At 42.2% G+C, this 26,084-nt stretch overlaps 1 protein-coding gene across 3 annotated transcripts in view; it reads left to right on the forward strand.

Moving 5' to 3' along the window:
* LOC145445108 (uncharacterized) overlaps window positions 1-26,084 on the forward strand; it is a 141,388-nt gene that overhangs the window by 102,789 nt on the left and 12,515 nt on the right. For all 3 annotated transcript variants that reach the window (XM_080323260.1, XM_080323257.1, XM_080323248.1), the window contains exons 11-19: window positions 12,257-12,396; window positions 14,008-14,156; window positions 15,046-15,127; window positions 16,068-16,183; window positions 22,586-22,628; window positions 23,144-23,306; window positions 24,733-24,835; window positions 25,309-25,506; window positions 25,727-25,848. In XM_080323260.1, coding sequence (XP_080179386.1) covers window positions 12,257-12,396; window positions 14,008-14,156; window positions 15,046-15,127; window positions 16,068-16,183; window positions 22,586-22,628; window positions 23,144-23,306; window positions 24,733-24,835; window positions 25,309-25,506; window positions 25,727-25,848 — 1,116 coding nt within the window. The remainder of the gene's footprint in view (window positions 1-12,256; window positions 12,397-14,007; window positions 14,157-15,045; window positions 15,128-16,067; window positions 16,184-22,585; window positions 22,629-23,143; window positions 23,307-24,732; window positions 24,836-25,308; window positions 25,507-25,726; window positions 25,849-26,084) is intronic.

Raw genomic sequence — 26,084 nt, forward strand, 5'->3', positions numbered from 1 at the left:
CTTCTACTTCTCAATTTTCCGTCTGTTAACCCTTTGTGGACTGAATATATTCTCTATGGTTGGAAAAATTATTTCTATGCGTAACTTAAATTGTTTTAACTCAACTTAAACATTGGTCAACAAAATTTAAATTTTTCCTTTATTATTTATTATTTTGAATGTTTGTCGCAAATTTGCGACATCAGGCTTTCGCGACAAAAAATCGAAACAAAACACGTCAATTTTGACAATTGAAATTACTGGTCAAAATTAGCAAAAAAGTTATAGTTTTTGTTCAGGCACAGCTGTACATGACATTTGACACATTTTATAACAGGTTGTTCTTCATAGTTATGTCTCTTGCATCTCTGTCTGGTGTCCATGGAAGGGGTGTGACCCACTTGGTCACGTTGGGGTGGGCTTTGTTGGTCCTCTTTTCTTTTTCTTATCATACTCCTGCTGGATACAGAGAGATGCCCTCCGACTTTTTCCCCTGTCACTAATTTTCCATACTTTACCAGGTATTCTGCATATAATTTGGAGCAAGCAGACATTTTTGCATCTGTTTCGGAAATTGCACAAAAACACAGTCCCATCTGTACAGCAATCAACTATTGGCGACAGCAAGATCAACCAAATGACGTACAATTACATGTATAGTATGTTTTTGAGCGGATACATGTTATGTAATAAGACAAATAGGCATCCAGAAGATCAACCTCCCCCATAAATGAATTGTACTGTTCGGCAATAAATGGGTAGTCGACCTGTGAGCGTTACTTCGTTTCCGGTCCCATCTTTCAATTTTACTAACAGAATTTGCTTTGACAAAGGTACTGGCCAGTATAACACTGCGATTGTCATACCACTTTACTGCCCAAATACTAACGCCGTCCAGAGAAACCTCCTTTACTTCAAATCTCACTCTCCTTGTCCTGAAGTCTGTGCCATTACTGAATTGACAGCCACACAGTATGTTTGATCGCACAGTTCCTACTGCAAAAAATCACATGTGAGATGAACTATATGAGCAAGAAAGATTTGATCTGCTTCCATCGATCTCGGGACATGATATCAGAAACTTTATTATATCTAGTATCATTGGCCCATTACATATAGGATCTAGGCATTTTCACGATAGACATATGCATGCAACATCCTAAGTCTTTTTCAATATCATCTCCAGTCATCTGTATTGCCTTCGTTGGATTTGAACGGCAAATAAATTGCTCTCATAAACAATCCAGTCCAGCAATTCCACTCCAACAAAATATTCGAAAGATGTGTGCGGAGAAGAAATAGAGTACAGTCACTGTCGAGCAATTCTGCCTTCCATATAGGAAAATAGTAGCCAGGGATCTTTCCGCCTTGAATTGTTTTCCATATAGGTTTTCGTTTCGGTTCTTGCGGTGTACATGCAATTGACCCGGTGTTTTCCCTTTCTCTACTTTTGAAAACACGATTGAGGAATCTTCATCAGATTCATCGGGAGAAGAGGATTCACCCGAACTCATTTATCACATAGCAGCATAAGTTGCTGCAGTAGAACGTTCTTCATCGTCAGAATCACTGCCACCATCTTTACTGCCTTTCCAGTTTACCGTCACTTGATGAGTGATTTTTCCCCATAACAACATCTGGTATCCATTTTTGCAACAGCAATTTCTGATTGAAATTATTGAGAATATTTGTTACCTTTTTAGCACTATTCTAGAAGTTAGTTTACATATTCGTTGTCATTATGTGATGTATCAAGGCACTTTCTTGTCTCGTGAAGTTGGTGAATCTATTCCCCTCTTTTCTCACGTAAATACCTATTCCATTTGGAAATATTTCAGTAGTAGGAATGTTGTCAGAATTTACCAACAAAGGGCTAATGATGCAAATTCGCATCACTCCCCATTTTCAACTTTGCCAAGAAGACTTACACATTATTGATCCAAAACACTTCTGGCTATGTGATTTATGGTGTAAAGAATCCTATACATATTTTTCTGAACGAATATACTCACCAAATCATTCGACCGCGGAGCAACAAAGAACGTGGGTCCACTGACTTCACTCAGACATGCCAATGCAATAAACAACGTCCGGGACACCCACCTTTCACTCCAAACACTCTATTTTAAAAGGCGCCAAAGGGAAGTTCGGAATGTATACTTTCTGCGACGGCCGTCGTGGCCGTGTCAAGTATGAGTGAAGTCAGTACAAAATGATGTAATTCGGTATGTACCGAATTTGTTACGCTCGTCCACAAAGGGTTGGAAAAACTGAACCCGGGCAACTTGCCTTTTTGCTGACTTGGAGATCGCTAGTACTTTTCGTACTTCTTTCTATCTTGACTTTCTTTTTTCTAAATCCGAATCATAGGACCTAAGCCGACGGCCACAACATTGCCAGAAACCGCGCAGTCATCCGAGCTAATCAGACGACTTTTAGGCCAGATTAGACCCAGAAAACGTAGCTTTATAGTTACGTGAAAGTCGCTAATTCTGCTTGTACTTTGGAGTTTACAATGTTAGGGAGACATTATTTTCCGTGATTCGTTTTGTTTGACTTATTGTAACATACTTCATGTCGCTTTCATGCGGTTGCATATAAACTTCCAACGAAAGTAGATGTATGATACGCGTCAGTGCATCCATATGTCAGTAAGTTTTGCTACGGGCGCCACATCTCGTGAGAAGGCCATGTTTATTTGCTGGCTTCTCGCTTGCGTGATAATTCGCGGGTGTTCGCGATCGCGTGGCTGCCTTTTGTGTTTTCTTACCGCTTGTCACACGTTCTAAAGGCCCGGTGTTGGTTTATATAGATCCCAGATTCGGGCCGTCTCTATTACGGGTGTGTTATGGTGGAAGATGTTTGGTGTTTGTTTTTTCTGCGTGTTTTCATTACGATTTACGCGTTGATTCGCAGGGGTGTTAGCTTGCTTAGATCACAGCGTGCGGTTTGAAATGTTGATTTAATATTCTCGGGACATTCATTCGCAGTTGTAAGGCGTGGAGCTTAGGGTAAATTTAGTATGCAGCAACGGCGTTAATGTGATGATTGTGCTGGCTTTTTTCGGGCTGATGAAGTTACGTCATGGATACGGCGTTGCGTTGTGCGCGGGTGGAATTCGTGGGGTACGGGCGATTACACGCCTCCGATAACACACGCGATTTGCCTTTATCCGTGAAATTGTCTCACGCAATAGTTTTTCGATGTGATGCGGGGTACGGCTGTGGTAGCTCGGTGACTGTCTACAGGTGGCTGAGTGCAGTATAGGGTGTATACTGTATAATGTACAGGTAGGTAACAGTTGCAGAAGGGTGATGAAACTGGTGTGAATTACTTGTGGTAATTGCGTTGAACTGGAATGATTCACTCAATTGAATGGCATCTCGAATGTATTTTAGCGGTTTTGCGTAATCCCGTCAATTAACGCGCTTGAGATAATGTAAGCAAACTCTCCCGTCAGCCGGATATTTCTGTGAGCGCCCGTTTTTAGCGACTTGCCTCTTCCACAAGCTATTTCGATGTCGGTTCTTTACGTCAAACGCAGTGTATACTTGATAAAAACGTGATATTTCGGGGATATCAGTCGCGGTTCTTGTTGGTGTCAAGCCGGACATAAGCATCTTATATTACTAGATAGCTGGTAGACGCACTGGTGTGCTCTTATCACGCGAAGCTTGCTTGGAATATGGTTAGACAGGGTATTAATTACACAACTGCTGATGTTCGTTATAGTTAAGGCTTGGCAAAATCGAGTGTTCGGAGTATTCGATTCCGAGTCGAACATTAAGCTCCGGTAGAGTCAAGTTTTCGAGCACCTACTTGAGTATTACGTCATAACGGTAATCATGACTTGAAAGGTTGAGATAGGCATCTTTTAACGATCAGAAGGAGAATGCCGCCGGTTAGACCTCTAACAAAATAATTTCCCATTTGGACCATGAAAATTTTGTAGCGCTTTGCGACGATTTTGATGATCAATCACTTATGGACAGAAATGTCGTGTCGGAATATCCGTAGCCTTGTGCGACATGATTTTGGGTTGTCCGAGGCTCCAGCGGTTGAAACAGGGCGCTATAGTATACTATAGTTTGGTTCATGAAATATTACTGCTGATCGAAATGCGAATATTTTCGTTGGGCCTACTCGAAAAAGTCGACTCTCACTACTTGAATCATTACAATTGATACTAGACCGGGTTTCGAGTACGGTACAGGAATCATTGTGCAGAGACTTGAGTCTAAATGAGTCACACCGGCGATTGTACGTTACAGTATGGGTAGAGATCTTTCGTGGGTATGGATTTGGAGGAGAGACGCCGATGATATCGGCCAAGTTGTGTATCGAAGACAGATATCGCCCTCCATGTTACATAGCTTGGGAGACATTGCCTTCGCACCTGCGCACACAGATAACGCGGAGTATCTACTAGCTGTTATCTTGTATATTGTGTCTTTAGATGCGCGGGCAGGAAATAAAAACTTGAAGCGCAGGGCAGTTATAATGAACGCACATAGTTTCGAGAAGTCCCCGTAAATTAATACACTGGTGCGAACGAAGCACTCGTCCAGTCGCATGCCTCGCTGTTTCATAACGCCAGGTCTCTACTCTCTAGTTCTTAGTTGGATAAGCTTAGTTCAAGCCCAGATCCCGTTAAGCTAAGCCTGCTCTAATTCGCAGCCTCTGAATGGCAGATCAGCAAATAACACTGCGCTCTATTGTGACGGATGACTCGATTCGTCTTTACAGTAGCCCCGTAGTAGCAGGCCAAGCCTGGTGCTGTAATCAGCAGCCTCTGAATCGCAGCTAGGCAAATAACAATGTGGTCCATTGTGACGAATGACGGGAGAACGGATAAACAATGTCTTGAGCGTAATAGAATGAGTGTGATGGCCATCAACCGCAGCCTAATAATGAGTTGTATGCAATGTATAAAACTGTATGCATTTGCATTTTCCGCACATAGTATTGGGAGTTTGTCAAAAGTGGTTGGTTGGTTACTCACCACCTCATGATGATGTTGGTACACTTCATACTTTGGTTCTCTGAAGTTGAGCCCAAATTAGCTTAATATTGATGCCCAGACTCGAATGTAATACAATGTAGCCTTTTATCATAAAGTAAAATATGTTGACTTGGTTATTTTTATCAATTTGATCCAACTCTTTGGCTGGTGTCCGCTGCACCCTATGTAGAGAAGAGAGATTTGGACTTGTGAAGAATATATACACAATATCCGGCATTATGTTATGGAATTTCGCATAGCATAGCCCGTATCACGATTTCAGCGTGTAATTTTGAATAATATTGCATTCCTCTGCCAATTTCGTGTTCGCCTCTGACGTGATATCAGTTAATTTGGTGATTTGTGCCAAATTTCGGAACCGGATCAACCCATCGGACCTTGAAATATTGGCAATGCAGCCTCGCTAGTCGCTATTATCATGCCGCTTTTATTTGTCTGTATTTAAAATATATTATGACTGTGTACAAATGATACGTAAAACGTCAGAGCTCACGAACTTTCAAGTCTAAATCGCATACTTGTTTTTCGTTTTAAAGTTTGTTTATCGTTGTGATAAATTTTGCGCCGACTAATACTTGACCGGTCTGATGTTTATGGCTGTGCGGCACCTTGAAACGATTTTGATTTACGGTATTGGGCGAACTATATTTATTGCTCGTTACGAGTTTTGTGGCTCGGATACCAACAGCGGTTGTCGCAAACATGCCACTGCGTTACTTGCGGGCTATATGGGATACGAAAATGTAAACTTCAATTCAACCCGACTACCGATACACCGCTAGCAGAATCTCAGTTGCACGCACATCTGTCGTCTTCATGTGAGCATAGCTTAGTAAAAACCATGTGATTTATAGGAGCTGCAAAATCTTCAGTTTGCAAATGCATTCCACATGTATGCGCGGCAGTGCGGCACGCGCCCTGATACTATTTCAAATACTCATCAAATGCAATATATTCCATGTCAACTCGATGTTAGTATATCTTGGTAAATACGATGTAATTTATGGGCGTTGCAAAATCGCCAGTTTAAAACTGCTTTCCATATGAATGCGTTGCAGTGCAGTGCTCGCCATTCGGTTGACACTATTCTCAAAGACGCATTAAAACGCAAATTCCAAGCACATGTTTCATCTTCATGTGAGCCTGTCGTAGTAAATGCGATGTAATATTTATGCGCGTTGCAATATATTCTCTTTGAAACTGCATTCCATATCTATGCGTGACCCTGCAGTACTCGCATACTAGGAGTGAATCTACAGCTGTAAGGCTATGTCACCGCATGTTACATTCATAGTGTTGTCTACGAATTACTTTTTAGTCTACATAACATCAGAATTAGTGGGCGCTCTGAGTTCAAATCAGGACATTAGCGATTGCGTAGACTTTACCGACCGTATACCGCGGGCCAATCCGCCAATTCCAATACTTTGCCCGCGTCTGATGTTGGGCTTTTTCGAGGATATCATGCCCTAATCGGACCGGGCATAGGAAAGTATATTTGGGAGCTTAGAGTCGGATTATGCCGACGCGGGTGCTTTCAGTGGAGTTTACTCAGGCGAGGACCCCCTGCGTCGGAGGGCCTGTGTCTGATGGGCGATTATGACGTCTCGCGAAAAGCAATTCATGTCTATCTATATATGTATTGCGTCATAAATACCACGAATTTTGGTAGTGTCAATTTCTATGAACTCTGGCTGGTATTGCTAAAAGTCCTCGCATTTGTAAGTATAAAATAGTCATTTCGCGTTGGCAGCAATTCGGTTCAATAGCCTACCGTCTTCAATACGATTCTTTATTCGCTGCGTGTGTTGTAAATACATGAGTTGATATAGGTGTCCGACTGTCCGTATACTATTTACCAGCTCAACAGCATAGCGTAGGTTGCAAACCAGGCCATCGCGATTTTGTGGTACTAAATCTTGCTTTCACACTCATTTCAATGTGTGAAAACGACTCGAATACACCAATCGTTATGCAGATATATCCTATATGTGGGTTGGGTTCTACCTTTGTGTGTCACCTTTTCGCCATCTCCTTGGGTAGAACACGATTACAGAATCTATTATACTCCTGGCTTATAGCCCCACATGAATTGCGCGATATACCTCATATGCGCTCTACGCTATTGTGGAAATATTCAAAAACACGATTTTTGTGTACAGTGTTGTTATGCAATTGAAGAATACATTGATACTGAAATGTACCCGAATATTTACGGCCTACAATCGTCAGGGATGTAGTGGTGTAGATTTAGCGCATTGTGAAGTGTAATTAGATGAGTGAAAATCTTTGGGAGTATTTACAGGATTTTCACCATGGCGTAGGGTGAAAACCAGTCCTATCACGTGTACATTTACAGTACAGATGGTTTAATAGTGGCAGAGTGACCGCAGTTACTTTTCAAGAGTTCCTTGGAGGTAGAGAACTTTAATATAAAATTGAAATGAACCCGAATATTTTCGGCTGACAATTACTTTTCAGTGATATTGCTGCACCATTAATGAACCGCATTCGTTTCATCGAATGAAAGAGTGGTTCGCACAGGTTCGTAGGGTATTTAGCTGTACTGCTCTTCTGCGACATGTATCACTCTCGCTGCGCCTTTGTCCTACGCCGCGCTTAGCGCGGGTTTTATCCGCAAAGCCAGGCACCTTATCAACTCTCTCACGCAGGCCGATGTAGCGCATTCCTGCCGCGAGACGCCGTGTCTCGCACGCACGGCTGAGCGGTGTCGAAAGTGTCAATGGCACCTTTTATTAGGAGACTGGTTTGTGTGCTGCGCTTTCTTGGCGGTGGGCTGCGTGTCGTTAGGGTTGAGGTAGGCGACGGATGGATGTTAACGTGAAATAGGATAGGTGGTAGCGTGTGGGTAGGTGATAATGATGTAACGTTGCTCGCTGCTGTAATGCGGTTGTGTGAGTGTCGCGTGTCGGGGTCTGATGCTAATACAGGCGTGATTTATCGGTTATGCTTTGCGTTTGTGACAGGGAATATTTTTCGCAGTGTTTGGCTAGGAGTGGAAATTTTACTACCGCCTTACGCCTTTAAAATCTGAGGATTATCATGCTTTTACGAATGACATTTATGGCGAATTTACTATGTCCGTTTTAACTGATGGACAGACAGAGAGATAGATAAGAAGCATATTTACGATGATAAAGTATTTCTGTGAACTAACTATCGGAGAGACGACCTTTAGGTAGTAAAGTCAGTCGATCACATATAATCATGATAATACATAGACCTTAATTCACATTACAAATTAATGAGAGCTTCTTGGAGGTTTGGAACTTCAATATACAGTTGAATAATGTATTCACGTTGAAATAGACCCGAATATTTTCGGCTGACAGTCGTCAGGGGTAATCGCCAGCAAGTAGTAGAGAATTGGAAAAGTGTAATGGAGTAATGTAATGAGTAATATTAATAACGCTATAGATACGCTCATGTGATGAGTATGATATTATATCTGAAAAGATTTTCAGAGGTATAGCACTTTAATGTACAATTGAATCTTGAATTCACATTGAAATATAATTGAATATTTCCGTATGGCACTCTTCCGTAATCTTCAGCAACTAGTGGACAATTGAAAGAAATTTGCATGATACGACTGTTCAATGTTGATATATGCAAAGGTCTATTCAATTTTTCTAGTGCAGTGGTTCCCAACGTGGGCGATATCGCCGCGATTTGGCGGCCTAGGGGAGCGAAAATGACGAAGGGAGCGATAGGGGGCGAAAATGGACAGAGGGCGACAGGGGGCGAAAATAGCGAAGGGGGCGATGACGCGTCAAAAGTCAAAACGGCTGACCTTTTTTTTTGGTCAACCCACACGGAAATTCAGTTGCAAAAGTGTCAAATTCCACATCGAGCCGAAAAGTTTATCTTTTTTTTTAGTCAACCCGCCGGTGATTACAGTTTGTATGCCCATTTTTCGGTACACAAAATTTGGAGGGCGATGATCGGTGTTGAGCTTGAAAAGGGGGCGATTGGTCGAAAAAGGTTGGGAACCACTAATCTAGTGCATGGTTGCTGACGATGACCCCTGATGAGTGTTAGCCGAAAATGTTTGTGTTTATTTCAATATGAATATAACATTCAATGATTCTATACATATTATGACGTATTTACGGTTGTAAGACTGCCCAGATCAGTGGTTCTCAACCTGGGGGGCGCGAAGAAGCGGTGAGCTGATTTTTTTTCGCGCTTTGCGTGATTTACCTCCAATTCACGCGTGTTTCTCTATATCTAGATCGAATTTCATATTTTTGAATTCTCTCATCAACAGTCATAACCTTCCATGCCATCAAACAATCTGTTGGGGTTGCTAGCATCCCGGTTGGATTTTGTGATATGACGATAAGGGGGGCGCGACAATTTTCACTATCACAAAGGGGGGCGTGTCTCAAAAATAAGGTTGAGAACTACTGCACTAGATGAAACAAGTACGGTAACTTCACAAATTCAAAATCATGATCACGAAAGAACAAACGCTTACGTAATTTTAAGTCGACATAGACAATCTTTGCATTGTTGCGGACATATGTTGTACCGTTTTGCATTGCGGTTTATACTAGTAGCATTATGAACCCGAATTGATGATCCTGAATAATGATTACATGGAATCTACTATGGTACAGTGCGAATCGAATTTTCGGTGTCATTATTCTCACGGGTTTCGTGTAGACACGTCGGATGTGGCAATGTCGATAATAATGCGTAATGTAGATGTTCAGTAACGTTATCTCGATTAGGTGAGAAAATCGTGCGTAAGTGCCTCCGCGCGTGATATCGTGGCGCGAATGTAATAGTGATCCGAGCGTTATGCGGCGTGCCGAAAATCGCAACATTTTAAAAGCGATGTTTCGACGACAACTCGATTTCACGGCTATTTTTCAATTTGAGAAGGAGTTGTTATTTAAATCGCAGGTATCTGTAATTAAATCCAGCGAAATCAGTCGAAGTAATTCGGGTTTTACGGGCATTGCGTTGCGTTTTTTTCGACAGATGCCTAGATCCCGGAATGATGGTGCATTTACGCGCAGACGCTGTGAATATTTGATAGCGAGAAGTGGTGGATGAGAGCCGTACGGAATTGAGAGCATTAGAAGGGCTGAATGACGTGCGCAGGTTCGGGTTGCGTATCGTCTTTCTGAGCCTTTTACCGATGCTGTTGATGCAGCGGAAATGCGGTGTTTAATTATGCGGGGGTATTTGAGTGCTTAGTGCGTTTTACCCTGCTGAATAAGCACGGTAGCTTGTGGTATTCTGTCGTGTATAGTGGTGCAGTTTCTGTTTACACCATTGGCAGCGATATTTCAGTTTTAGGTGCGTTATTCCGAGTTGAAAAGTCCATTAGCTTCTGGTATTATTCGTACGATGTATGGGGTGTAAGTTTTGTTTCGACCATTGGCAGGAATATTTCACTTCTATTCGAATTTTGCTGCGTTGAATAGGCACAGTAGCTCTTGGTATCTTTTCGCACGAAACATGAGGGTGTGAACTCTGTTTCCACCTCTTATAATTCAATGCTAGGCGTATATCAGTGAGTAACGTAATCTTTGATAAAATGTATGGATATGGAACCAATTACCACCCCTTATCATGGTATTTCATTGGTCTGTGATTTTCGGGGATCCGTACCATCGCATATAACTGATATGCAGTAAAATATGTGTGTGGGTGATATGTCATTGCCATTCCCGCCGTGGCGATTATTTTTGAGTTATATCTGTAGTTGAATTGATAAACTCAACAGTACAGATGCGATACTGACCCTAAAGCTGATATCCGTTGTGTTCCAAAATGTATCGGGCCTGTTACAAATACCCAATAGTTTCTATACAGTATAATAAAATATTATATTAATTATTCTTTCGATATTTACAAGCTCTTGGCATATTGGGTTAGCCTTGCAATGCATAAACGTGTAAGGTTCGTCTATATCGCTGTAGAGACACGTTGTGAAGTCACGGAAGGATTGTAGACGAATTATCTTTTTGTTCGACACGTAGGCGAAAATTCACCTGCTATTTGGTTGTCTTGTGGGCAATAATAAATGTTAATCACTGTTGCACATCTCGGCGCTAAACACCGAATACTGGATCCGTGAATCATTGAAAACACTCATTGGCATTCTGATGTGAATGCGTTAGTTAGATATCCGATTTCCGTAGGCGAGAGATTATTCAAGTCTTTACCGCTTGCATTACGGTAAAGCAATGTTTTCACATCGAAATCTGTGCCTTTCTTTGCGAAATCCACCAGTTCTTCCAGCATACGCGATGCGACGACTTTAATTCGATTACTGATTTTCGGATTTCACCCGGTGCCCGGAGTCTAATCGCATTTTCACAGTTCCCGCTGTGTCCCGATGTCGGCCGATTATGTCTCAGATAAACGGCCATTTGAGCTCGTAATGTGACTGAAAAGTCTGGTTTTTATCGCTAGCAGCATTGTTCTGTGTGGCGTTTATGCAAAAGTTGAGCGACTCTGTGTTACTTAAAAGGTTTCCCGCTAGCTAATGATAAGACGACTCCTTTGTTGGGTTTCCTGCGAGGTCTAACGCGAATGCGATACTCGTTATTTTGATAGTTCCGTATTATTTTCGACAGGAATCGTTACGATATCCGTAGCTTTTACAGTTTTAGTTGTTTGATATTATCGGGAGTACAAGCTCGCAATGTTGTATCACCAGGTAAACGCGTTCATGAGATTACTATATAAGGTTTTGTAAGTACTGTAACCATCGAGGTGTAATCCATATAAATAAGTGCAATACGAACTCGAACTCGGAAGTATTCGAAGATATTCTTGGAGATGCAGAACTTCAACATACAATTAAATAGTATATTCGTATTGAATCGTAGCCGAATGTTTTAAGCCGACACTCGTCAGCAACTATAGTTAAGAATTGGTGATACGATTGTTGATATGCAATGTTCTTTACAATTCTCGACTAGTTGCTGACGATTACCCCTGAAGAGCGTCAGCCGAAAATATTCCTGCTCATTTCAATATGAATATACTATTCAATCGCTCGGAAGTAGCTTGCAAATGTGACCGTATTTCAAAATTGTCCGCCTCTGGCTTTAAAACATAACCAATTAGTCTTTCACTGTAAACATGTGTGGAAAATAGATGTATTTATCAGATTTCGTAGCTTGTAGCGTGCGCATTATGTGTGGATTGAAGAATTGAGTCAATTGGCCTATGTGGCAAAGTCCGTCAAACAGTGTAATTCTGTTTCAGATGCCAGCGATCGCGAACGTGAACCCGGGATTCGGACGACCTTTGTCGGCTCAGCATGTGACGTCACAAAGCCCGTGGAACGGCGGGCACGACGCCAATCACCGGAGGAACCCGTCTTACACGGAAGTCGAAACGGCTAGGTAAGAATCGCGACGTGCCATAACTGTTTGAATTAAAAACGGAGAATGAATGTTTTGAAAAGGGTAAGTGGTTTTAAAAGTCGATTTGGTCGGAGGTGGTGTACTTCGTAATGACAGATGATACTGCAAATCACAGATGTTCAAAATGAATTTTTATTTTACAAATTTTTGCGGCTATTTAATGAAGTTGCTAGGTTTGTTATGAAAGAATTGCACACCAAATTTGTCTTAGCACCAACCAGTAGAAGTGAAGTTATAGGAGTCGAGATTTTAAAGACATTGTATTTTTTCAAATTTCACTGTCTACCCTATGAAATTGTAAAAATTGTCGAAAGAAACGATGCAGAGCAAATTTGGCATGTTTCCGACTGGTAGACGCGACGTTATTGGAGTTGAAAATTTTGGATTTAAAGGAATATTGTATTTACGGTGGGTAATCTCAGAATTAGTGATGCAAAACTCAAGTAAGCTCATTTCTACGGGTTGGAATTGTGCCAAAGTTGTTTTGCATCGTGTTTGTAAACAACTTGACAATTTAATGGGTTAGCCAATAAAATTTGAAAAAAGTTCAATATCTTTTCTTGACTTTCTTCTTGACTCCCAGGGCCTATTCAGTAGCATAAAAATCTAGCCACTTGACCAATACATGAACCGTGATAACCTCGCAACGGAGTTTCACTGTCCGAGGTCACTTCAATTCGGGGTGGATGCGTCGTATAAATTTCACGAGGTCCCCATTATTTATGTATGCCGCTATCGTCCGCGATGAATAAATCATCGCGACATTCGCACTTCATATTTTGCGGGCAGTAATAGTATAGGATTAGGTTTTAATGTCAGAGGTGGTCGGGTCGGTAATGTGAAAAAGTGTCGATAAATTCACATCAATCTCGGCATACTTCGCACTATGCATCTCTCCTGTAGCATTTTCAGGAAAACCAGAATACTAATTGGGAGTAGTATTAAAATTAGAGCAAAAAATATCTCTAAAGTAGGCCGTGATCTCACTAATTAGATAAAAATCACAGCAAAGAAGCATTTCGCTGTAGTTCAAAGGCTCCCAACCATTTTGACACCGTTGGTCCCCTTTGAAAATTTTGAATATACCTTCAAACCGTCTAAGATATTTGAAAAACATCACTCTAAATGAAAAACTTGCGTATACCAGTAAAGTGGAGTGGCTATAAAGATGATAAATTTGAAACTTAATTTTCATCAAATTTCTGCTGGTCTGGAAAATATTCATGTCACCTGGAAATGGCTGATTGCCCCGTATTATCCAGCTATCAGAGTCTGCCTGCGCCTTACGACCGAAATGTTGTCCCAAGTTCATAGGTAGATTCACTATGTCTCACCTACACGGTATGACTTCGAACGAAGTTTGTTCACAGTCCGTGAAATACATGATCGCAATGTTTGGTGTTTAAAATTTCATTTCCGAATCACGTTGTCTTGTCTTCACGGCACCGGCGTGTTTTGATGAGTCAACATTCGCAACACTGGATAGTATTATTCATTGGCGAGCATTGTTGTCGAAAACATCCAATTGTTTTTGAAACATACGCCTTATTGTCATGTCTCGCGGTTCCGACGATTTGACTCAATTTCCAGACAGGAGATTCCGAAGAAATCCGACAAAAAACCGGTTTTCAGAAGGCATCAGGACAAGGATGACATCATCATGTCTTCGGACCTGCAAGAGCAGCTGGCCGAATTGGACAAGTGCATAGCGGAGCTGACGACAAACATGGATATCCCAAGTAGGATTGGTTACTGTGCTGGTATAGTGGCTATGGAGCTAGGTGGCTTTTTCCTATAAAGACACAGGCTGCCGTTAAAGATGGCCCAAATCGAACACTGCCAACTGGATTCACATACTGAAAATTTGGCTCGAATCGAATCGCCGCGTTGAACAGTATTTTACACTTGAGCAGCATATTCATATCGAAACGAACCCGAATATTTTCGGCTGGCATTCGTCAGGTGTAATCGTCAGCAACTAATAGAGAATTGGAAAGAACATTGTATATCAACAATCGTTTCACAAAATATGGCGTCACCAGCAGGAGATTTCGAATACGAGAGCGTTCAGTGTACTATTTTCAGATGGTACACGAACTGCTTTTGTTGGCACAGCCTTGGCTGGTGTATTGTGATAAATGTCGACTCCAAGGCACACAAATGAGACTGTGAACGGCCCCTCCCAACGACGCGAAATCTGTCGTCTCGATAATTTGTCGCACGAGCTGGATGTTTGTTGGATAACGATTGCCCCTGACGAGTGTCATCCGAAAATATTCGGGTTCATTTCAATATGAATATATTATTCAATTTTATATTGAAGTTCTGTACCTCCGCAATCGCAACTCGAAGCGATTCGCGCTGTGAAAAGCGAGGACTATTGCATGTAACGAAATAATAATAATCATGCTCATGGATCACCAATGATCTATCAGCGTGATCGTCGCATTGGCTGAAGCAGCGAGAATGTAGAGTTTTTGAAGGCTTAAACTGGAGCCTAAAGATAGTTGTTCACGTGATTGGAAAGCCATGGAAACCTCCCCATTCCAAACCGGTTTTAGTTATCAGGGTCGTCTTTTTCTGTCGACTACAAGCGTTTCGATTCTGAGTTTGCTGCTATTGATTCAGGTCCGAGGGAGTCTGTAGACACGGAACCTACGCCGCCAAAGCAGCAGCTTCATAATTCCCAATCACCTCCGTCCAATACAAAGTGAGTTATATTCTACTTGAAAGAGACCTGCATTTTCGCCCACCAATGCCTCTCGGCATGTTTCCGTCAACCCAATCCGCCGCCTTCTATGTTCTCGCCCCATTATGACACAAAATTGTGCGCAGTTGCTTAAATCGCCTTTGGAATTGTTATCAGTGAATTCGGCAATTTGTGATTGTGGCACTTGGCTGACCTTGATACTTATCTTAAATACCCCTACCCCGTAGGCGGGCGACTTCTCCAGTCGGCGGGCCGGATATACGAAAATGAAGTACTTAACGGTCCCGATTCCTAAATCGATACAGTAACCGTATTTATCCACATATACAAGGAATAAATCGTGTATAATGTGGATTTTAAGTTGAAAGCATTGAGGCCTAAACCGTATTTAATGGATTTACTGCTTCTAGTATCTCAAATACGTTTTAATTTCTTGATAGAAAAATGCAGATAGGGTTTTACAGAGAATTCAAAAAGGTGTCTTGGTGAACATTGTTCGAAACCGTCCCTTATTTCTCATTCCCTAACATCAACAAAAGCAGCACATATTAACAGTACAATTCACTGCTTTCAATTTAGAAATAGAATTATTACGCGGTAGAATACAGCTAAAAGTTTTTTGACTCGGCTCCCAAATGTATTCTCTGCTTCTCATTTGACTAACGGAGAGAAATAATCGCCCACCCCTAGTTAGATTGTTAATTTTCATGGTCGAAAATGTGTGCACACCTGTCTGTAGACCTGAACGAACATAGCATGTAGTTTCAAGGCCACCTTTCTCTGACCGCGTGCCACATAATCATAAAAGCCGGGAAACTGTCTGCGGGTCGCTCAAAATCTCTTCGTGGGTCGGATACTCTGTTACTCTGATACGTTGTGTGTTGGCGACGCAGTCGACCAGGATCCTTATATTGCATTACCACCGTTTCGTCCGTTTCAGCCTTTCGCCCCCGATCCCCAGCCCGCCGCGCCGGTCCAAGAGCAGCTTCGACTCTTACAAGCGCCTGTCGCACGATTTCGACCCTACCTCGCCACGGAAAAGTTCCACGGACCCAAGTACGGACCATCTGTTTTATCATTTGTACTTGAAGGCAAAGCTGGACAACTACAGAAATTTCAACTCATTCCAATATCAAGTCAGAGGCCATTCTCGCAAACATGAGAAGGCCAAAAATGTCTGTACGCTAGGGCTCTTCAAAAATGACTTTTTTTTCTCTCAAATCGTACTGGTTACTTGATATGATTGTTAGGTTACCTAATTTAAGCCTACACACCAAATTTGGTTCAATTCCAACCAGGAGAAGAAAGTTTCTACTTACTATATAAAAATAAATAACAAAAAATTTAAAAATTTTCTGTTCACCCCATGAAACTGTTAGGTTGTCTATAGAAACGATATTCACGAAATATTTAAGTTCAAAGGGATACCATTTCGGGTCAAATCATTACTGTTTCGTCACTGTTTTCAATTCGAGAACACCGTTTGGATACTACACTAGCCCTAATGCAGTCCATACCACAGTGTCAGTTATGAGAGCACCTCGTAGGTGTTTCTTATCTAAGCTGTTTTTCGAAAAAGAAAAAAATAATGCAAGTGCAAAATCTCAAATTCAAATCGTGTTTCCTGCGTGGCTGTATTCGTAATCCAGTATCCTTTGAAGGCGAAGTCCTGCCTGTAGTCTTGACGTCATGAGATGATCTCTTACGTTATAGTGCGATATAGAATTTTAAGATACGCGAGACGCGGTATCCAATCTGCGCTGTGGTATTGTATGTTGCTTTTTGCCTTTTATCTAATTAGCTTTTCCACAGCGTGGATGTTTAAGTCACTGTATCGCGGTACACAGCCAACGCGGTATATAGTGAAGATGCCGTAATGCGGTTATCTCGTAATTACGGGCATTCGTATTGCGTAAGTGGTAGCCAGACGCCCAGACTTGACCTCTTCCGTGAGCCGTGATTCTGGTTATCCGGGCGATACGCGTCGGTTTTAACGGTGGCTTTTAGCTTTCCGTGGATTACTGCAGATCCTCTGTGCATCGACGTAAGGGAATGTGGATATTTTTGACCATATTTCTTTCAATGATGCACTTTGTAACAATGCCGCGGTTGAATCACGCTTACACAGATGCCATTTCCGTTTCGTATGTTGCGACACCACCAATCTAGGTTTCGAGGCCTCCACTGAGGAAAATAATATGAAAACTAGAATTCCCGTCGATAATTTTGCTCTTAAGAAGGATTCTCATACACACTCACACGATTCGTACGGTTAATTCGCGAATCATCACGACTATTACTCGATTCGATTCCGAGCCGATGCAAGTATTCGGGTGCCACTGGTTGCGACTTCACTCCGACTTGAATTATCCAAATAAGTCCGCCTTAAGAGACCGCGCATTAAATAATGGCCACAGTCGACTCGTGTATATAAACCTGTCGTTGCGGTTTGAGGCAATATTGCGAGCCGGTCGCTACTGAACTGAAACATCGTTTTTATGATCATGAACATCATACACCTTGGGTTACCAAATTTTGAAATCGGGAAAGCAGGACACCTTTTCAAAATTTTTAGACTAAAAAAAGAAAAGGTAAATACATTACCGTATGTTCTGTCACATTATGAGGAAAAAAGGTCAACTTTCCCGTTCAGCTCCCGAAATACCCGCCTGAGCATTAGTTCAGTGCTATTTTACGGTATCTCGGTTGGAATTTGCCCTATGTTTAACCAAAATTCTCAAAAAAGAGTACAAAATCTCAAAAAAAGAGGACATTTAGGCGTCCTCGGAGGAGATTGTCAAAAACCCGATAAAGGAAGACGAATCCCCCTAAAGGAGGACGTATGGTAACCCTACATATACCTAGTATCTTGGTTTCAAAGCTCCAGCATTGACAAGAAAGTATCGCGACCACAATTTTCGTTCATAGACTAACAAGGAGTGTTTATTTCGGTACCGACTCGAATCACCAAAATTGGTGCTAAAGTCCATATAGTTACGACCTAGCCATATTCCAATAGTTATTGCGAATAATTCCAGAACTGACTAGAAATATGTAGATGTACACATACGAGGCATCCTTGAAGCCTGTACGCACAGCGTTTTGCGGCGTTGATAGAAGTTCGTAGATACTAATTATCCTACTTTTCCCCCTGTATTCCTAGCGCGCCAAAATTATAGCTCTTAGCACGCTTCGTTAATTGGATTATGAGGATATTCGGCGGATTGTAGCTACGTTGCTCATACTTAGTAGGACTTAGCATTAGACGGCCGACTGTGGTTCTGGCCCGTTTAACGTGTATAGAATCGAACCGACGATACGTGAGTTAATGTCAGAGCTGTGTTCGGCTGATTGAAGGTAGCGTGACAGGTGTTAAAGTTTCAGGCATAAAATCAGCATTGGATGTAGTAAAAGTGTTAGTCGTTGTTTATAAGTCTGAAAATAGCTGCTCATAAGGTAATAATCAGGGTTGTAATGACTCGAGTCGCGATTTTTTGGTGTCTCGAGTCGATCTGTGTATTGACTCGACTTGTACTCGAGTCATTGTGCGTGACTCGATCCAAGTCACATAACTCGAGACTGGAACGGCCAGGATAGACAATTCATTGTAATTTCGAAGAATAGTAAAGTCCACCACGTTATTGGTATCTCTACGATATTATGAATGCGAGCCATTCTATATCCCTCGAGAAGAGTTGAAAATGGGTTGAACAGAATCGAACTCGAAACGTAATAGTTAACATAATGACTCGGACTAGGACTTGACTCGGTGGTGAATTGAACATGACTCGACTTGACTCGAGTCATAACTCTTAGAAGTGAGATTGACTTGTGACTCGGTTGCAACCCTGGACGAAACCTCTTTGTATACGTGAGAAGTAGAAGTATTTGGTCATCGAGTATGAGCACCTATGTAATATAAAGAGGTCAATTCATGCGAATGAAATTATTACTCTACCAAATATTTGTCACGAAATTCAAATCTGTTGTCAGCAAAGATTAGCGTTTCCATACAAATCCTATTATTAACCGCGTAAACAGTAGCTGGGTGGTCCGATACTACAGAACAAATGTGTGTATTGCTTATTGAGTAAGATGTCGCGATAGGCAACCAATTGGCACCGCCAGTCGCGATTCAACAGGACCGACTGAATCTTTGAATTTCAAATACACGGCTCATGTATTCGCTGCATTCCACGGTGTGTTAAAGGTGACACGTTGAAGCTATCGGCCTTGACCCTGCCTTGTTTTAGATAGCGTCTTGTTTCTGCTGATATTTTGCAAACCTGGGTTTTTATCTTTTCAAAGACAATTCACCTTGTCGAGTTTTAATCGATCACGGGCTTACCGACGCGGAAACATTGTATATTTTCAAAACCGGGATTAGCAAAGAAAACGCATAACGTGATAACAGTGCCATATTTACGTTAAAACAGTGAATCACGCCGCGCGGTCCATGGGAAAACCAGCGCTTGTACGGCAGTACACCCCAGATCTCGGCCGCAGTATCTAACGTGCGTACTGATGCGGCGCTAAGAATGCGGCCTGTGTTTGATATATCAACATGTATCCAAGTTTAGAATCTGAGAATAAAGATACGGTTCTGTATGATTTCTGTCCTGTGCGGTGCATAGGACTTGCGGGCGCTCTGAATTGGATGTAATCTCGCTTTGATTACTTAATCGGTGACGTCACGGTTTGGGATTAGCTACTTAGCTAGGTGTGCGTGCTGTGCGTTCTGCCTAGCAATACCAAGGCGACAGTGTGCGGTTTGATGTGTGAGGATAGCACAGGCGTGTTCACTACAAATTGCTAGTGTACAGTACACTATAGTAGGTATATCTACACAGATAGACAGTACGCTATAGATAGCTAGTGTACAGTACACTGTAGTAAGTATAGATATACAGATAGACGGTGCACTATAGATAGCTAGTGTACAATACACTATAGTATGTATAGATACAGATACAGATAGACAGTGCTTAGATCAAAATAGTAGTGTAGTAGTGTAGCTGATTCGTTTTTAGGCCTTTTCTATGAGCTGGGTTTACGTCACCGACTAGGCCGGGCGCTAGGTTTGTTGGTCAAAGCAGGTGTGCGTTACGAATAACTATAATTTTTCGTGAAATTCGCCCATTTTTGTAGCTTTCTCCTTGATTTATGTCCGAATACGGAGGATGTAAATCGTAGTGAGATATTACGTTTTCGAGCACTATAATGATACTCTTATCAGTGCTGTGTACACAGAATTATTCATCAACAAGAATTATATAGTTGCGATACTGTTTTCCAAGTGAAATCCTTGTAACCTCCATTGGCCGTAATACGGAAAACGAATCTGTAGATTGTAGAAGCTACGTACATTTGTGGTAATGTCATATATGTAAAGTCCCTGCATTGTTACAACGACTGCCTAAGTAGGCGTGACCGAAAACTACATTATGGTATATTTAACGTAGCTAACAACTGGCATTGGCATTGCTTTATTTTGTGGTCCCATAAAATTGAACTTCACCCGGCCCTCAGTTAATAGCGTGCTATTTAGTATTGATCGATATTGCAAATTGCAAGAGTGATTCAATAGAAAAGTCGTTATATTCAAAAGCACTTTACAGTAATTCGCAAGCATTTTCTGCACACGCGAACGATCCTGCCGTTTCACGCAACTGCAATCAATCATTCTCGGTTCGGGTTATTTCGCCGTTTGTTGACACCTTGGTGCTAACCCAGTATGCCGGGTATGTTGGTTTTGTGACCTAATTACTGCGTGCGCTATGCAGGCATGCCGTTTTTTTACCGAGTGCCAGAAATCCATCTCTCTTGCCAAAGGCATTCCGCGTTTTGCTTAGCAGAGTAATTAGCGAATTCGTAATTGTGATCATTGAGATTATAATAGCGGTCGAGTTTGTATAAGGTTCGTCAAATAGTTGGTAATTTGCGAAATTCGGCGCCGTTTGTAGAGGTTTGTGTTGCCTTTGAAGATGTGGGAATTCCCGAGGCATGCTGGGATTAATTCGTTTAGGCTTCGATAACAAGGCTAGTGATTGCCCCTGATTTAGTGCTTCCAGTTTGTTTTCAGAAGATGTTTCAGTAAGGTTACTTTATACGCACAAGTTCGCAACCAACAGTCTTTCCAGGGACATGAAGCCGATATCCATAGTTTGAGATGTATAGGAATTTAAATTGATGACTTGCGTTTGATATTGTGACGTTGTCAGGTATAAGAAAATCCAAAGTAAAATGAACGTGAGTCAAGTGGCGAGATCAGGCAGCATGTCCATGGCAAGCGCAGATGATTATATACTATTTCGTTATCGATTCAGCACAATCCGGCCCCCAACTTGCCGGTTTTAATTGCTTTACAAACCTTTGGAGTGTAGCGTTTCAACCGGAAACATTCATTTAGCTAAATCGGCGCTTTCGAGTGAATATATTATATATATAACCGCAGAAGTGGCAGAAACGATTTTGATTTTTACCGATTAGAATATTTCGTTACCGCTCAAACATATTCTGAACCTCACAGGCTCTCCTCGGTTTGCAAACATTTGTTATGTAACTGGAGCGTTAAGTTATAACCGGAGTGGTTATTGACAGCCGCTTCGAATGTGTATTTATAACCATTACGCCAAATAGGATTTTTACCGATTAAAATAGTTCGTCATCGCTAGAGCATATTCTTAACCCCACCGGTCCTTGACCTGTTTTTATAATATGTTTGCGACGATTCGTGAATCGTGGTGTATTTAGAGTGTAGAATTCCAACCGGAAAAATTTGGTGTTCCCACTCGGCTATTCAAGTTAATATTTACAGCCAGAAAAATTTATTGATGCCAATCGACGCATCATGTCCGGACGTATCTGTACCGTTCCACTTCATTTATTTTGCGATCTCATAAGCTGTATTTCGACTACAGATAAGCGATAGACTAGTGGCCATGAAAAATATCGACGCGGGCTGGAGGGTAGACTCGTCTCCGCCCTACCTCTCAATCAGAACGATCCGCGACTCTTCCGAAGAGTCCGCGGGCGAATACGATAACATTTCGACCGCGACCAAGAAAAACGTTGACGATGACGTAGGCCCCAACGAACTCGTTCTAGCGAATTACATTAGCCCGCGCTTTTTCCTGGACCAGTACGGGATCTTGCAGCGAGTCAAGATTGCCCTCACGAAAAGGATTGAAAAGAAAGGTCTGGTACCTGGGTATCAGCTCCTACATACATAGGATGTACAATACGTTCCTCGGGGCTAGGATATGAAAATTTGTCAAGATGTAAATAGTCTTCATTGATTACTAAGGATGTTTATAAAATCGCCGACACTAGCCTTCTGAGAATAATTGATTTATGAATATGACTTGGTAGTGTACGAGTGTGATATGTGCTGGTTGCAGATATTTGTAATCTGCGTATGTAAATTGTGTGGTAATGTTTTATTTTTCTTATTTTCAGGCAGTCCAGACGATGTGTTCAGCCCGGCACCACAGACGCCAAGGTAAAATTTCTACGTTTTGTTGTGTAATCGATCTCGTTGGCTGAGAATATTGCAACTCGCGAAGCACAGAGTAGCAAACTATATACTCACATATATCCATATCCATCCAAAGTGCAAATGCTCTGCCCATTCGTAGCGCAGCGATTCGATCACACCAAGGGATGTATACGGCAATATAGCACTAATTATATGGTTTCTGATTCTGTGTCTCAACTGGTGGAGCCTTGATTGACCCTTCGCGTTGGTCACACAGCACTACAATACGGTTTTGGTTACAAAATAAGAAATTCTTTTGAATCACTTGTATAACTGACATCATTTTCCATGTGGAATCATTCCCTGCATATACTCGCTTGTTTACAGACACCCGTTGACTACCGTAATTTCGATGTTGCTCATGCTTGCAACATCACAAGCTTGACATACTATTTATTTCAATATGCATTTCTCTTTTGCATCAAATTATGCTTTTTTACACCCGAAAACGATGATTTAATATGTAATTTTTGGTTCAGGTCGTCGAAGAAGCAAAACCCGTTTCCTCCTCAGACGAACGTTACCAGAAGGCAGCAAACGGCGCCTCCTCCCCCTCCGAAGCGCCGGATGTCCCTGGAAGAAAGGCTGTCGCCGATTCTAGTGCAGGCACTAGCTTCAAACCCCGGCGCCAAGCCGAAAGAGGTGAATTTCCGGCTGTATCCAGCCCGCTTTGAATTAGCCAGTTGTGTTGTTGTTGTTTGTGGAATTGATGGTGTTTGTCGACTACTATGGTCATTTACACCAGGCCAATTTTCTTCATATTTATTCCGTAGCGGCCCACTTGTAGCACGGCGCAGGTCTAGGCTTTTATAAGACACCGCTTACACGGATGAGATGGCTAGGAGTTTAGATTAACCTCCAACACTTAAGGAATTCTGGACCTCGGGCGGACCCGAACGCGCAACCCATTGGTGTTGCAGCTGTAGATTATACCACTACGCTTTTTCGCCACCTTAACCAATTGTGTGTGTGTGTGTGTGTGTGTACGAATCTGCTCGATACATTCAAACCCACCTTTTTGAAATTCAAACCAGACTCAAATCCATGATCATGTCTCTTTCGACATGCCTTTGTTACTTCGGCTAAATCGACGTCACGCTGTAGTATTTCACTTAAAATGTTCACATGTAAGCATTTTTGTTTAGGGCTGAGTTACCAACGAAAGCTTTTAATGCGGCGTTGACCGCTAATATTGACTGATGCATCGTTTTTGTATTCTAATAATATCCTCGTATAAGATTATGGACTAGTGATGTAAATGGTAGCTTTTAGTGCAGTGATTCCCAACCATGGTTCTCTAAATATGCCACAAAAATATAATAGACGACAGTTGTCGTTCGTTTCTATGAATAGTTACAGCCAATGTCTGTATATGGATGCTAAAATGAGGGATATCAGGTATGTCTAAAGCCGTCCGAGGCCGCGAAAACCGGGAGAGAAATCTTGCAGCCGAGCGTCAAACGCATGCAGGAATAGGAATACCCGTCAGACGAGGATGTATCATGAGTTCTGTCGGACATAAACCTTTATATATCGACTCTGTGAATAGTACATTTCGACACAATTTCAGTAACGTCAAAATGACGGCTCACAGCCAAGTATAAATTGCAATAAGTCCAATATTACTCGGCGTATAATTCCCCGCAGACTTCCGCATTAGGTGAAATGTATAGAGAGCTATCACAAAACGACACAGTAGTATGTTGCAGTAATGATATGAATTTTCAGTTTATTCAATGTATAGTGCTCGCCGATCTGCGTCTATCAATGCTAAAATTACCGATATTGAATCTACAGAAGTCTGTGTGCATGCTGTTGAATTAGCTGGATGGTGAGATCCAGAGGTAGACTAGCTACCTTTAAATTTTCAATAAAATTAGCGGCTCCGACATCCAAAAAGGTTGGGCACCACTGTTTTAGCGCTCTTAGGGATATTTGGTGTTGGCGAATGAATTTAAGACGGGGGAGACGCGATCGACAGCAAGTGTAGCATCTTGAAGTGATGTTACACCTTAAACTGCATTCTATTCGGTGACCTAAATTTTATATTAGGCTTATTGTATCGCAGGACATTCACAGCTACAGAGAGGACCTGGCTCCAGAAGCCGTGCCGGCGACACCGACGTTCCCGACGACGCCGTCGACTCCCTACGTGAACAGCGATTCTCCAGGTAAGCGCCACTTTTACCAGTTTCGAGAGTAGGGATAAGTAATATGATTCGAGTACTCTAGTCCGGATCGACTGTTTACTGTCATGACTCCTGTCGAGTAGTACGCGGCGATTTGTAGAGTACCCCTTCTCCACGCAGAGTGATGTTATCAACGAAAATACATAGTGTTTACTAGGCCTGCGCACTAGGAGTTGAACGTTGAACTATTTCCACCTATGGAAGCCTTGAAACTTATGTTGGCTTGTCGCAGCATACGAGATGTGTAGTGCAAACCTACGCACGTTAGTGGAGTCGTGATCAAACCCGCAGCATTGTAACCGAGGGATACGAAATATACCCGGTCGGAAAAAATACCGAATTACTCTTAATGTTGTGTGGAACCGGGATTTTAATCTCTGTGGTAGCGTGCAAGGAACATTTTTGAACTATCCACGAGTTTCTAAAGTCACCCGCGTGCGCCATCGCTATTTCAGTGCGTTCCAAATCACCGCCAGGCCTGGTGAAAACCCCGCTCTCCATGCTGCATCTGAGGCCCACCGATACGCCGCAAGACAGTCTGAGCCCGCACGAGCCGGCCGCGGCACCAATAAGCCAGACCTCGCCCCGAGACAGCCCTGCCCGGGAGGACACTGTCGATGGCATAATGAAGGAAGTTCAGGAGGTGACACCAGGTATGTTTATGATGTCTGTTGTATAGTTCTAGGCACCCGTTGTTTGTACTCCGGTAGACTGTACGATGTACACTGTAGTAGTTTTGCCTGGAAAACTGTCGGGCATGAGTGGACACTGGACAGTCAAAAAACATATGTCGTCGACGCAACGGATTGATTTGTCTATGACGTCACTATACCGTGATCCGTCGTCGTCTGCTAATCGCGTGATGAATTTCAGAGCCTCAATTCTCGCCGGCGGTGGCGCTGCAAAACGGCCTGGCCAAGGAGACCGACCTTATCACGGACGACGCGGAGCCGAAAATTGAGTCGAAGCCCGAAAGCTTTGTCGGCAACGGACAGGTAACTTGATGTTTTGAAATCATAACCCTTGAAGCAGCCGAAGCCAGATTTAAGATCAATTACGCAGAGCAATTTAAAATCGTTTTCGCTGTAATGGCGAATCGTCCATTTCGCAGATCTCCAACATAGCGCAGGGGGCATATCAGTAAAACGAAAGCATTCCAATGGGTGAAAACTCCTATATATATATCCAGAGTTGCTGTCGTTGCTTAGAAATAAAAACAGTCTAACTAAAG

This window comes from Botryllus schlosseri, chromosome 1, assembly GCF_051294905.1.
Source record: "Botryllus schlosseri isolate E-star chromosome 1, Bs_hap1, whole genome shotgun sequence".
NCBI lineage: Eukaryota > Metazoa > Chordata > Ascidiacea > Stolidobranchia > Styelidae > Botryllus > Botryllus schlosseri.